General features: G+C 41.6%; 1 protein-coding gene across 1 annotated transcript in view; it reads right to left on the reverse strand.

Moving 5' to 3' along the window:
• Positions 1–663: 663 nt before the first annotated feature.
• Positions 664–14795, reverse strand: part of LOC127809824 (protein MAEA homolog) — a 53410-nt gene continuing 39278 nt past the window's right edge. The window contains exons 4-7 of the mRNA XM_052348955.1: positions 2293–2478; positions 1457–1590; positions 879–1065; positions 664–805 (exon numbers count right to left, since the gene is read on the reverse strand). Coding sequence (XP_052204915.1) covers positions 704–805; positions 879–1065; positions 1457–1590; positions 2293–2478 — 609 coding nt within the window. The 3' untranslated portion in view covers positions 664–703. The remainder of the gene's footprint in view (positions 806–878; positions 1066–1456; positions 1591–2292; positions 2479–14795) is intronic.

The following is a 14795-nucleotide window of genomic DNA, read 5'->3' on the forward strand; positions in this document are numbered from 1 at the left end:
CATTCACTATAAGATGAAAAGGAAAAGAAAAAATGTAAAGGTATTTTCTTGGTATTAATATTTTTTAACATTTGTGAAATAACAATAGGGGAGAAAGTCTAACTAAAGTTATAAAAGAAGTTTACAATTTCTCAAATATCAGAGATGCTCTTATCCTTTTATCAAATCTCTCAGAGATGTTAAATGTAATTCACCCGAGGCTTGGTTTTAGGAATTGTTTACTGAATATATTATCATCTTCTTTGTTGATCAACCGTCCCAAATCCCAGTGGCAAAAGAATCCTTACCATGGAGTTCCTACGACTACCAGACAAGATACTAAATGTCATTAGTAGAAGAATGCCAACATGGATAACAACACTATTAAAGTTCTATCAAATTTGTCATTACGGATATATTGCTGTTAAAAGTGAACTATTTATTGAAGCTCTCATTTGACAAGCTACCAATAGATCTATAAAAATATCTTCCAGCTTAAGTCAGGCTAAACAACAGTAACTACAAGTCTGAAATGAGTTGCATATGTACATGAAATAAATCTCCAACCCTTGATTGAAGAAGACATTTTGGGGGGAACAGGACCTACTAGAGGGAGAGTCCTTCAATTAAGAATTGAACTATTCAGTGGGTATGGAGAGAAGGCAGCAACTTTAGAATTCAAATGTACAGCTGGTTTGGTCAGCCATAGCCATGGCCATGGGATTCAAGAAATATAGGCCTTAATAACATCCGAGTAGTCACAGACCAGACCTGTCCTGGGGCAAGTGATTTTGCCGTTGTTCTTCTTGGCCATTTCATCGAGAGCCTGCCATGGAAGAAGAGCACGTTAGAATAACAAGTTACAGAAAGAAGTTAGTCCTGATCGAAATAATGTGGACCTTAGTGCTATAGACGTGGCCATTTGGCAAGACAAGGGGTGGGTTCTCGGTGTCCATGAGCTCTTTACTTATGTAGCACACGAGCTTCGAATGATGCTGCTTTGAAAATGGTAATGGCGCTGCTAATTTGCGAAAGCTCTCTTGAGAAAGAGGGTCTTCTTTGGTACAATCGTCTTCATAACAGAACCTAAATTAGGTCAAGGTGAAACCATGAACAAAAATGAAAAAATAGAGCCGGCTAAAAAGTCTACCAGATTGTTGAATTGTTAGATGCATTTTGATAAAATCAGACGTATGGATCTCCAACTAGCTCAAACATGGAAACCAAGAGGAAAAGGCAGAGTACTATTTGAGGGAATGACACAAAATAAAACCTGCTATGCTGTTCTGAAGGGCGTATAACAATCCGATGACATAGAAAAAGAAGTTTCTGAAGAAAGCAATCCTCCTTAACAACTTGATGGTTTAAAATCTTGACTCTTTTTTGATAGTATGAAGGCTGCCGAAACTATTCTAAGCTAGATGGAGAAAATATGTAACAACATATTATTGGTAAGAAGTGATTTAAGCGTGGATACGGAGTTTTCAGAGCAGACAATCCCGCTTGCAGATAAATATTCAGCAAAGACTCAAAGGTCATTCCATATAGCCTGCAGAATTCCTGTTTGAATTGGTCAACTAAGAAATCCCATTGTTTTGGTTCAAATAAAACCTGCAAATAATAACGAACAGAATGCAATTAAATATGAAGCATCAACCTATAAAATATCAGCCTAAAAAGTGAAACAAATCCATCAATCAAATGAAAAATGTGTATCTAGGTTTAGTGTAAAAGAACAAATGGAAAACAACTAGTGTCACATAATTAACAGACATAAAAGACTGCATTGGTGGATCAGGAAGCACCTCATAAAAACTGCTCCTGACAAATTGCCAGAAGCGAGGGGGAGCAAGATACTCCCAAAGTCTTATTACAAGCGACCAGTGAAGAGAGAAAAATTTTAAAATGTCAAACTAACAAAATAAGGTCTGAGCAAAGCCAAAAAATAGAAGTAACTTACAGAGGAAATCAGGAAAATTTGCACAAAAAACTTTAAAAGATCATATACATTAGTGAACACTTAATCATACAAAGGGAATTGCTGCTAAGTTATCACAGGAATCAAACATTTATTGTTAGGTTCAAAGATTAGTCATAAACAATACAGATTCAGGGTGCGACAAACACAATGCACAGAGTTCTGCATTACACCTTATTTATTTAGATAACTTATCATACTGTGCAATCAAGTTTTGCAAGTTAGAGGAGATAATTCATATTCTTGCAATTGCTAGTGCTCACTGAAGTATGGAAAAGGCCACTTGCAGTTTAACATAACATACAGCACAAGGAATATGTTGTTTACCACTTTACCTTGTATGTCACACACTGAGTACTGCTCTTAAAAGCTAGTGTAGCCACGACCCTCTGCAGTTCTTTCATATGGGTGGGCCCCCATGGTGCAAGGTACTTCCGCGCATATCCAATAGCTCTCAAGTGCTTCTCAGCTCTAACCAACTCTATAAATTCTTGAAGTCTCAGCAGGAATTCAAATTTGCTCTGGCACAAAGAAAGGATGGGCATTAAACAAAGCTTGTATTATGTTCCTAAAATTTTAGAACCAATCCCTCTAAGCATAATGAGAAGAGAGACAATAAATGCATCAACAACACTGAGCAATCCCTAGTGACAGGATTTTGCAAATTTATTGTCCATTATGCACTAGGAAAATAAAAATAATAGTCTTTACTATAAAATACAATGTCTACTCCTCAAAAATATATCACAGAAAGTATATATGCACTTTGCCACTCAGTATTCCATCTTCCAAAGCAATCTTTAACTTAAAACCATCTCTAACAAGCAAATTTCTTCAAGATCTTGCTAGCATGCCCTTGTATATTGGTAGAAAAGCTCCTCTTTCATGTTCAGGACACCAGGAATTCTGCATATTTATGCATTCCTAGATAAAAGTCCACAATAGAAAGTACATATCATCCCCAGGGACTTGTCAAAATGGCCTAGAGCCAATCCCCAAATCAAAGATCAGGTTTGATCCTCATAAACTATCAACAATATTAGCAAAATAATATAACCAGCCATCCTTAAGAATATATTACAGAAAAGGATACATTGTGGTGTAATCTACATTTTAAGAAACAATCCATTATAAGGAGTATACCAAAATGGAAGAAAGAAAAAAACATAATGCAACCAAATGCTGATAAGGATATTCTGATACCAGAACAAACTCCAAAACTGCAATTTAGAGCTGGTCTCTTGAACCATGCTGCCAAATAGATCGGCATGCTTGGTAGAATGCTCCAAGCTGATTTTTATCAAGATAGCAAGCTCAAGTAAGCCCAGATAATTGTTCGAGGAAGCAGTGAAGGCAAGGTGATGCAGGAAGGAGCTTAACGAGGAAAACAAGTTTAGCAAGAGGAGGGAAACCTAAAATTAGAAGTGGAAAGGGGAAAAAAGGCATTACTTTTTTTTTCATCTGCATGAATTGCATTCAAAATGTGCCAATGGAAGTGATGAAACACTGCACATCTACTGCATACAGTAACAACCAAAGAAACACTTATTCTTCAACAACGTACTGTGCCTGTGTGCAACATGGACACAACACTAAAGAGGATACTTTCTAACAAGTGTCAAAACCACTTCCCAGCATAGCCTTTTTAACCTTTTAATTTTTAGATACACCAACCTGGATAATACATGTATCCATCACTTACACAAGCAAAAAGAAGAAGATATGTCTGTCTCATGTCACTATGTCCATGATTCTTGGGTAGATACCAGCTTTATGCTACAAAAAAAAAAAAAAAATAGAATGAAGAAAAGAAGAATAAGAAAGAGCGTTGAATGTGAGACAGGAAGATATGTCTTCCTTGGAAACTCCACCGGTGATTGAGTTTAAGAATTCCAGTTAAAGGTAATACTCCTTACACAACCAGACCCAAGCTTGGATAAAGGAAGTGGTCGTATTAGAAAGCTACAATCGAAGTTAGAAACCATTATTTCATTTCATCATGTATTATAAATAAAAAGATCGTTCCATTGAGGCATAGCCCTCTTATCTACTCACTACATGGCCCGAGTATTGAACAATAAAGGGATGTTCTATTAGATGGCGCTGAAAGCAATTTGTGCAATTGTAAAATCCCTTTAAAGCTAAAAGGGATGTTCTATTAAATGGTTACAAGACAACTCTGTTTTTTTTCTTTGTAAGTTATAAGACAACTCTGTTGTACGGACAAAATATTGAACAATAAAGCACTAAAAAGAGAATCCCTAGGGCACAAGACTCCCTTTTTGTAAAAGTTGAGAGGGTTGTATTTGTACATAAGCTTTCCCTTGCTTTGGTGCAATGAGACTTTTTCTACACTCAAACCTGTGACCTTCTGGTTATAAAGGAGTAACTTTACCATTGCTGCTAAAGCTCCCCCTCAAATAATAAAGGACTAACATGTGTAAAATATGAGCATAATCGAGATGAGAATATTATGGCAAAGGTGTGACTGTAAACAAAGCTGTAATGCTGTAATTGCTTTCTCATATTTACATCGTAGGGTACACCACCCTATATATACATGTAGAAACTTACAAAATAGGAAAGATTACAAGAAGGAAACTATGAAGAATGGAAACCTAATCAAATCTGTACAAAAGGAAACTAATAAACATGAAAAGATTCAACAACCAATCCCACAATCAGAGGAGATTGATTGGGATGTCCTAATCAATTCAAATCAGTAATCAATTCAAATCTCCAACACTCCCCCTCAAGCTGACGAGTAAATGTTGACCATTCACAGCTTGCATGTAATCTCCTAAAATCTTGCCAACGGAAGACCTTGGTTAGGACGTTAGTTAATTGATTTTCAATTGGCATATAAGGAGTAGTAATTATAACACTATCTAGTTTTTCCTCGACGAAATGTCTATTGATCTCTATATGTTTGGTACGATCATGCTAGACTAGATTGTGAGTGTTGGAAAATCAAATCCCACAATTTATAGAATTGATTATCAATCCCAATTATCCCACAATCTATGGAATTGATTATAATCAACCTTAATTATTGAGATTGGTTGATTGATATAAATTAATAATTGATATAATTAAGATTCTTTCTTTTTTCCTTAGTCATAGGGATTTGATTGATTTCTTTCTCTTATATATATTGTAACCATTTCTAGTGAGGATTAGAGAAATACATACCAAGTTTTCTCACAATTGTTCATGGTATCAAAGCCGTGAAGAATCCTCCGACCTACAGTACCCACTGACTCAAACATCGAACCCCTGCCCCAGTAACAACGATGGTGCCAACTGATCCAGCGACCACCATGGACTCACTGACCAGCTCTCCACCGGCATAACCCTCCATGTTTTCAACCCTTGACTCCCACACCGAACAAAACACTAACCCAAACACTGTCCCGACGCCTCCTTCCTTCAATCCCAACACTGCCATTGTGTAGACGTCCTACCTTGACCAATTTTCGGGAATGGTACCAGTTTATGAAGCTCATGATGACTGGTAAAGGGAAAATGGGCTATCTTATTGGTGTTCCGCCAGCCCCAAGCCCTCAATCTCCCAAATACAACACATGGGTAGCGAAAAATTCTCTAGTAATGGCCTGGCTCATCTAATCCATGCAACCCAAAATTGGAAGCCAAAATTTGTTCTACAACACTGCCCAAGTGTGGATTGTTGTCCGCCAAATGTACTCCGACTTGGAGAACGTCTCTCAATTGTTTGAAGTCTGATCTGCCTTACACTCCACAAAATAGGGAAATATGTCAGTCACATAATATTTTAATACCATTTCTGAGTTGTGGCAGGAGTTTGATCTGTATCATACCGTTACTTGGCATTGTACCAAGGATGATCAACTGTTTCTAGCTATGTAGGAGAAAGACCGTGTCTTTGATTTTTTACAAGGACTCAATGTTGATTTAGATGAGGTACGAGGCCGTATTTTGGGGACCAAAACCTCTGTCGACTGTCAATGAGGCCTTTGCAATTGTCCATCACAAAGAAAGTCGCAAACGTATTATGATGCCTCATTCCAAACATCCTAGCATGGATTCTACTACCCAAGGCTCCACATTAGTAGCTTATCATCCTGAAAAATCCAAAGGACCTTCTAGGCAACAGTCTCTCGGGCCTCAGAAAGATCGTTTACGGTGTAAGCATTGCAACAAACCATATCACGCCAATGAGACTTGTTGGGACCTTCATGGAAGCTTGCCGACTGGAAACCTAAAAGTTAAAGACACACAAAAACAACTTATGTTGTTGATGCCCCACCTGCCTCTCCCTCATCCTGGTGTCTTATCGTTCATAGTCGAACAAATGGCGGTGCTGAAAAAACTCCTCCATCCTACAAAGGAACCTAATTTTAGTTCCACTGCAGTTATGGCTCACAAAGGTAAAATCAGCTTTTCTACTTCCCTTTTATCCGACAAAGGTCTCCAAGACGTTTGGATTGTGGATTTTGGAGCGACTGACCATATGTGTGGCTTTTTGGCTGGACTCCTTAATTTTCACCCTCGTACAAAGGACATTGGTATTACTGTGGCAAATGGGTCCTTGTGTAAGGCTGTGGTCCGAGGTGATCTCAAGGTGTTTGGGTTGCCACTTAAGTCTGTTCTTTATGTGCCCAAATTGCAGTGCAATCAATTTAATCTCTATTCATAAATTGGCAACTAATTTACATTGCTCTATAACTATTTTTCCTTGCCATTGTCATTTTCAGGATTTACCATTGGCAAGGACGATTGGCAATGCTAGAGAGCACAATGGCATGTATTATCTATCCAACAGTAGTCTATTCAATCCTTTTGTTCCCGTGGGTCTTCACACTATCTTAGAATCCGATGTCCTTCGCTGGCACCAACAATTAGGGCATCCAAGTTTTTCATATTTAAAGTTTATGTACCCCCAGTTATTCCTTAATAAAGACCCTAGTTCCTTTCATTGTGATCATTGTGTATTAGCAAAATATTCACGTTCTCTCTATCCCTCTCGTACTTATACACCATCACGCCCATTCCACCTTGTGCATAGTGATGTCCAGGGTCCATCTCAAGTTTCCACCATCACTAGCAAATGGTGGTTTGTCACATTTATTGATGATCATACCTGGGTTTGTTAGGTCTACTTGATGAAAGATAAGTCTAAGGTTCCCATGATCTTTAAACAGTTTTACCAGCTTATCAAAAATGTTTTCTAGTCTTCTATACAGATCCTCCGCACTAACAATGATAAAAAATACTTTTCTCACGCCTTTAATCACTACCTTTAAGACCAGGATATCTTCCACCAAAATTCTTGCTCTTATATTCCTCAGCAAAATGAGGTAGCCGAGTGCAAAAATCATCACTTGCTGGAAGTTGCCCGGTCCCTCATGATCACTAGTCATGTCCCTCATTCTCTTTGGGGAGAGGCTTTTTTGATTGTAGCCTACCTTATCAACCGGTTGCCACCCAAAGTTCTCAAGTTTAGCACTCCACTTAGTGCTTTACTCTCTGTCTTTCCTTCATCACATTCATAACTCTCTTCCACTTCGGGCTTTTGGGTGTCTTACCTTTGTTCAGAATAATCAACCCAATCCAAGTAAGCTTGACCCCAAAGCCTACAAGTGTATTTTCTTGGGTATTATGTTTCTCAGAAAGGGTACAGGTGTTATTATCTTCCCTCCGAAAGATTTCTGATTTCCTGTGATGTTTCCTTTGTGGAACACCAATTCTTCTATCCCCAAGCTACTCTCTAGGGGAAGACTTCATCAGGAAATCATTGTTGGGATCCAATAGCCATAGGAGAACTTGTTAAACTGAACCCTGAGCAACAAGCTTTTCCCTTGCATCCTGTAACCTTACTTGCCCTTGATTTTCCCAGCTCTTCCTCTCCAAACACTCAAATCGAACTGGTCCCAAATCAGGGGGAGTGTCCCACAATCTAGACCACCACTGAAACATGTTTACTCTCGCAGGCTACACACTCTCGAACAGAACCATGAGTCTGAACCAATGGTAGATCCTTCAATGGAAAAGGAATCAAGTGTGGTTAAAGATGTAAAACAAGAAGATGACTTGGATCTCCCAATTGTTGTTAGAAAAAGGGTAAGAGCTTGTACAAAGCACCCAATTTCTAACTATCTCACATATTCTCAGTTATCAGGAAGTTATAGGGCATTTATTTCCAAAGTAGATGAGATTCAAGTGCCCCACACTATTCTTGAAGCGTTATAAGATCCACAGTGGAAAATGACGGTAATAGAAGAAATGAAAGCTCTAAAACAAAATGAAACATGGGAGATGGTGAAGTTGCGTGAAGGAAAAAAGACTATTGGAAGCAAGTGGGTGTTTATAGTGAAGTACAAATCATATGACACTGTAAAAAGATACAAGGCTCGATTGGTGGCTCAAGGGTACACCCAAACCTATGGAGTTGACTATGAAGAGACCTTTGTTCTGGTGGCAAAACTAAATACAATTCGAGTATTGCTATCACTAGCTGCAAACTTGGATTGGGAACTACACCAGATGGACATTAAGAATGCTTTTTTGAATGGCACTCTAGATGAGGAAGTTTACTTGAGAGCTCCTCCAAGATTTGAGATGCATGTTGGATCAACGAAGGTATGTAAACTGAAAAAATCCCTTTATGATCTAAAACAATCTCCTAGAGTATCGTTTACTAAATTTAGCTCTGTTATGAAGAAACTTGGGTATAAACAAGGACAGACAAATTTGATGGGATTCAACACAATAGGTAGGATTTTGCAAAGAATTAGGTGAGTTTCTGCTATATTGCAACTCCCAATTACAAGGAAAACAATGGAAATAAGCAACAAAACTGGGCATTCGAGAGGCCCAGGACTCTCCTGCCAGAAACTCTAAATTCTTCACACCTTCTCTCCCTTCTAACCTCCTTTTTATAGGTTGTTATCCTTCCAGCCCTTGCATATGTTGGTTTGTTACACAAACCAGCCAAGTGCCTATTCTACCCCTGGCGCACATGCTGGCCGTTACTCCCTCTCGCGGTGTCACCCATATTCCCTTGCTTCTTGTTACGCCTTTGGTATGTTTGCAGTATCAGTGGCCTAACATTACTTCCCTCCCTAACTTTCACCTTGTCCTCAAGGTGGAAAGAGGGAAATTGCTGCTGAATTAGGCTATAAACCAAGTGGCTTCCAAAGGAGGTAACCCCTTCCATTGGAGTAGGACATCCAATCCCCCATACATTACTTCATGTTCTTGGCCTGACCCCCAGCACTGCCTCTGGTTCAACCAACATTTCCAATTCTGCACTTAATTGATTAGGAATCTCCCTAGTGGCTTGCAATGCACCTTTGGCTTCTCGTAGCTGGGACACATGGAAGACTGGGTGAATGCTGCAGTGTGAAGGCAGCTTTAACTGGTAAGCTACAAGCCCAATTTCCCTTTCCATTTCAAAGGGACCATAGAATCTAGGAGCCAACTTCTCATTGGAACGACCAGCCAATGTCTTTCGTCGATAGGGTCTTAATTTCAAGTAAACTAAGTCCCCGACCTTAAACTTCACTGCTCTTCTTTTCATGTCAGCCCCCTTCTTCATTACTGCTTGAGCCCTTAGTAGTTGTGCCTTAAGTTCCTCCAAAATGTGATCTCTTTCGACCAGTTGTTGCTCCACTATTGAAACAGGAGTGGATCCCATTTCAACCCTCAATATTGTTGGCGGTTCGCGCCCATAAACGACCTGGAATGGTGTAATTCTTGAGGCTGCCGAAGGCAGCCACACAAACCAAGCTTTCGGTTTAGAGGAAGCAAAACAGCGTAGGTATGTCTCCAATGTCCTATTCAGCACCTCCGTTTGTCCATCCGTTTGTGGATGGTAAGCTGTGCTGCGGTGGAGCCTGGTGCCTTGGAGGCAGAACAACTCCTCCCAAAATTTGCTCATGAAGATCTTGTCTCGATCAGATACAATGGACCGTGGTAAACCATGAAGCCGCACAACTTCCTTGATGAAGATTCCTGCCACCTCTCCAGTTGTAAAAGGGTGTTTAAGCCCGATGAAATGCCCATACTTACTGAGTCTATCTACTACCACCAAAATCGAGTCCATTTTGCCCGACCTTGGTAAGCCTTCGATAAAGTCCATAGCAATGTCGTCCCAAATTTGGTTTGGGATAGGCAGGGGCTGCAGGAGCCCTCCCGGCTTCAAGGCTAGTACCTTGTTCTGTTGGCAGATAGCACAATGACTCACATACCTGTGGATGTCCCTCTTCATACCTGGCCAGTATACACTGGCTGCAATCCGCTTGTAGGATTTCAAGAATCCCGAGTGCCCTCCTACCTTCCCATCATGTCCCTCATGTAAAAGCAATGGAATGAGAGAAGAGCCCTTCGGTAGGTACAGCCTACCCTTGTAGAGGAGGTGACTGTCCACCAACTGGAAATGGGGCCTAGAAGTAGGATCAAGCTGGAGATCCTTGACCACCCCTTGCAGTCACTCATTTGCTTCTACTTCCCGAGCCAACTGATCAAGTTGGAGAACCTGAGGGATGGTTAATGTTAAGAGGGCAGCAGAGTGGCTGATGCGGGACAATCCATCTGCTGCCTTGTTTTCCATTCCAGGCCTATATTGAATTTCGAACTGAAATCCCATTAACTTGAGCATCCACTTCTGATATTCTGGGCTAACCAACCTTTGCTCCATCAGAAATTTGAGGCTCTTTTGGTCGGTCCTGACCACAAACTTCTGTCCCAACAAATAATGCCACCACTTTTGCACCGCAAATACAATGGCCATCAATTCTCTCTCATAAACTGATTTCCTCTTCCCCAACTGATTAGAGGCATGACTGAAATAGGCAATAGGTCTATGATCTTGCATTAAAACTGCCCCCATACCATGTCCAGACGCATCCATCTCAACCACAAATGGCTTGTCAAAATTCGGCAAAGCCAAAACAGGTAGTGATACCATGGCAGCCTTGAGCCGTTGGAAAGCTTGCTCAGCTGCCTCATCCCAGAAAAAATTGTTCTTTCGAAGTCGCTCCGTGAGAGGCCATGCTAACCTGCCATAGTCCTTAACAAAATGCCGATAATATCCCGTGAGACCAAGGAAACCACGCAATTCCTTCAATGTGGTGGGAGTGGGCCAATCTAACATAGCTTTTATCTTGCTACAATCAGCGGAAACCCTTTGTTGTGATATAATGTGGCCTAAGTACTCAATTTCCAGTTGTCCAAACAAACACTTCTTCCTATTTGCAAATAGTTGGTTAGCCGCCAGCACTTCCAGAACACAACATAAGTGTTGTGCATGCTATTCAAAATCCTTGCTGAAAACCAATATGTCATAAAGAAAAACTAACACAAAACGCCTCATTTGCTCCCTGAAGATGTCATTCATCAGCGACCGGAACGTGGCTGGCGCGTTAGTCAGTCTGAAAGGCATTACGAGGAACTCGTAATGGCCTTCATGCGTCTGGAAGGCAGTCTTTGGAATGTCCTCAGCTCTAACGCGAATTTGATGATATCCAGATTTAAGGTCGAGTTTGGAAAAGACCTTGGCCCCATGAAGCTCATCCAATAACTCCTCAATCACTGGAATTGGAAACTTGTCGGGCACGGTTACCTTATTCAAAGCCCGATAGTCCACACAAAAGCGCCACCCGCCATCCTTCTTCTTGACAAGCAGGACCGGACTAGAGAAAGGACTAGAACTTGGTTGTATAATCCCCGCCGCTAGCATCTCTCCTACCATCTCCTCAATCTCGTTTTTCTGTAGATAAGGATAACGATAGGGCCGCACACTAACCGGTACCGTGCCTGGTAGTAGGTTGATTGCATGATCTTTTTTTCTGGAAGGAGGCAGCCCTTCAGGTGTTGTGAACACCTCCTCAAACTCGGCTAACACCTCCTTTAGGAACAGTGGAACCTCTACCTGACTGTCATGGTATTCAGCTGCCAGCGTGCCAAGTTCAAGCAACATTCCTTCTCCATTCTCCTTGAAGGCCCTCATCATAGCCTTCAAGGATACCAAGCTTTTGCTCAAGCTGGGATCCCCTTGCAAGGTCACGGCCAATCCCCTAACCTGAAACTTCATAGTCAAAGCCTTCCAATCCACTCTCATCTTCCCCACTGCTGCCAACCACTTCATCCCAAGGATTACATCAGAACTACCCAACTCCAAGGGCAGAAAATCCTCCACGATTTGTAAGTTTTGCAGGTGGAATTTCACCCCCTTGCAAATGCCGGCCCCTTGCACCGCCATTCCTGTCCCCATGATCACCCCATATCCGGTAGTTTCTGTTCATGGCAACCCCAACCGCTGCACCAGTTCTACAGCTATAAAATTGTGTGTTGCCCCTCCATCAATAAGTACTACCACTGGTTGCCCTTCTATATCCCCTTGCAACTTCATTGTTTGCGGTGTTGTCAACCCCACCACTGAATTCATTGAGAGTTCAATGACCTCACTGCCATGCCCAACTTCCTCTTCTTCTTCTCTTCATCTCCTATTTCCACCTCGGCTCCTTCCTCTTCCATTTCTTCATCGTAAATCATCATAACGTGCAACTCCTTATTCTTACACCTGTGGCCAACTGAATATTTCTCATCACAACGAAAGCATAATCCCTTTTCCCTTTTGGCTTTCCACTCGGTCTCACTGAGTCATTTAAAAGAGCCATTGCTGCCACTACTAACCACTGGCAGCTTGTTGCTCACCTGACTAAAGACTCTTGAATGAGGAGTCAGGCTTCTTGATTGTATGGGAGGGGTTCGAACAACATTGGTTGTAGAGTGGGTAGGAAAATTGCTCCTCGCTGGACCGAACGCCCTACTGCAGCTGAGCATGGCTGCATTTTTATCCTCGATACACTGCGCCATCATCATGATCCGATCCAACCCCCTAGGTTGCAGCACCCTGATCTCTGCCTTGATTTCTGGCTTAAGGCTGTTGATGAAATGGCCCTCCAAGAACGCCTCAGAGATGTCCAACACTAGCGCGGCCAAAGTCTCGAACATCAACCGGTAATCCTTGACATCACCATCTTGTCGTAGAGCCAAGAACCTCTCCTCTAGCGACCCCTCTTGAGGGGAACGGAATCGGTTGAGAATTCCCTACTTGAGCCCTTCCCAACTGCAGATCCCCCTGCGCCTAGACTCCCACTGGAACCAAGCGAGGGCCCCTGCCTCGAAGCACAATGCTGCAGACTCGAGCTTCTCATCATCGGACAACTGGTTGATCGAGAAGTACCTCTCCGCCCTGAAAATCCAATTGTCTGGGTTGTCTCCCACGAAGGTTGGCATTTCCAGTCGCCGACCTCTCCCTTCCTGACGCCATGTAGCACTCATGCCCCCCTCCATTCCTTGGTTCATGCCGCCCCCCAGGGTCACTTCGGAATCTGGGGTAAACTCCGTTGGCCATCCACCCCCATGGGCCTTAGCCTTCCTCTCCCGTTCCTGTTCGTCCCACCTTGTTCGCAAGATGGCGAACTGTTCGAGCATTTCTGCTACGTTGCGGTTTATTGTTTGAATCTCTCCCCTCATCGTGTCTACCTTCTCCTCCAGGTCCCCCACCCTCTCAGTTAGGTTCACCATGGTGATCGACGAATGCTCTGATACCAAATTGATGGGATTCAACACAATAGGTAGGATTTTGCAGAGAATTAGATGAGTTACTGCTATATTGCAACTCCTAATTACAAGGAAAACAATGGAAATAAGCAACAAAACTGGGCATTCGAGAGGCCCAGAACTCTCCTGCCAGAAACTCTAAATTCTTCACACCTCCTCTCCCTTCTAACCTCCTTTTTATAGGTTGTTATCCTTCCAGCCCATGCACATGCTGGTTTGTTACACAAACCAGCCAAGTGCCTATTCTACCCCTGGCGCACATGCTGGCCGTTACTCCCTCTCGCGATGTCACCCATATTCCTTTGCTTCTTGTTACGCCTTTGGTATGTTTGCAGTGTCGGTGGCCTAACAAAATCACACTTTATTTGTCAAAGGAAGTGATAATGGGAAGCAAGCAGCTCTGATTGTCTATGTAGATGATATGATTATCACAGGTGATGACACTATCGAGATTGTGAATTTAAAAAAAGAACTCCACTCAAAATTCAAAGTGAAAGACCTCGAAACTCAAAAGTATTTCTTGAAAATGGAGTTTGCTAGGAGTAAACGGGGAATTTTCATCTCACAAAGAAAATATGGTCTGGATTTGTTGAAGGAAACTGGAAAACGGGATGTAGGCCATATGGTGCCTTTTTTAGACTACAAACCTTAGTCTTAGGTCTATTTTTGTTGAACCCTAGGGGGTATGTCCATGTAAATTTCCTTCTCAAGGTCTCCATGCAAAAAAACATTCTTCACATCAAACTGTAGTAAAGGCCAGTCAAAGTTAGCTGCCAGGGATAAGAGAATTCCCACTGTGTTCATCTTAGTTATTGGGGCAAAAGTTTCTTGGTAGTTTATTCCATATGTTTGGGTGTAACCTTTAGCTACCAACCTAGCTTTGTATTGTTCAAGCATCCCATCTGTTTTATACTTGATTGTGAAGACCCATTTGCACCCAACAAGTTTCTTCCCTTTTGGTAAATCCACAATCTCCCATGTATTATTCTTCTCTAGGGCCTACATTTCAACATTCATGGATGTTGTATGCATGTTTGTAAGAATGGATATTTGTAAGAAAGCTTCTATGAGATGGAGAGCATCTTTTAAAGGATACAAAGTGAGAGAGTGGATATAAGGGATATTTTGGGCACTCTCTAATTCCTTTCCTTGGTGCTTTAGGTAGGTCAATATCAGTCATGAAATCAACATTAGAAGGTGAGCCAATAGATGTGACCTCATTTCCAGT

Source organism: Diospyros lotus, chromosome 9 (assembly GCF_014633365.1).
Source record: "Diospyros lotus cultivar Yz01 chromosome 9, ASM1463336v1, whole genome shotgun sequence".
In the NCBI taxonomy this organism is placed as follows: Eukaryota; Viridiplantae; Streptophyta; class Magnoliopsida; order Ericales; family Ebenaceae; genus Diospyros; species Diospyros lotus.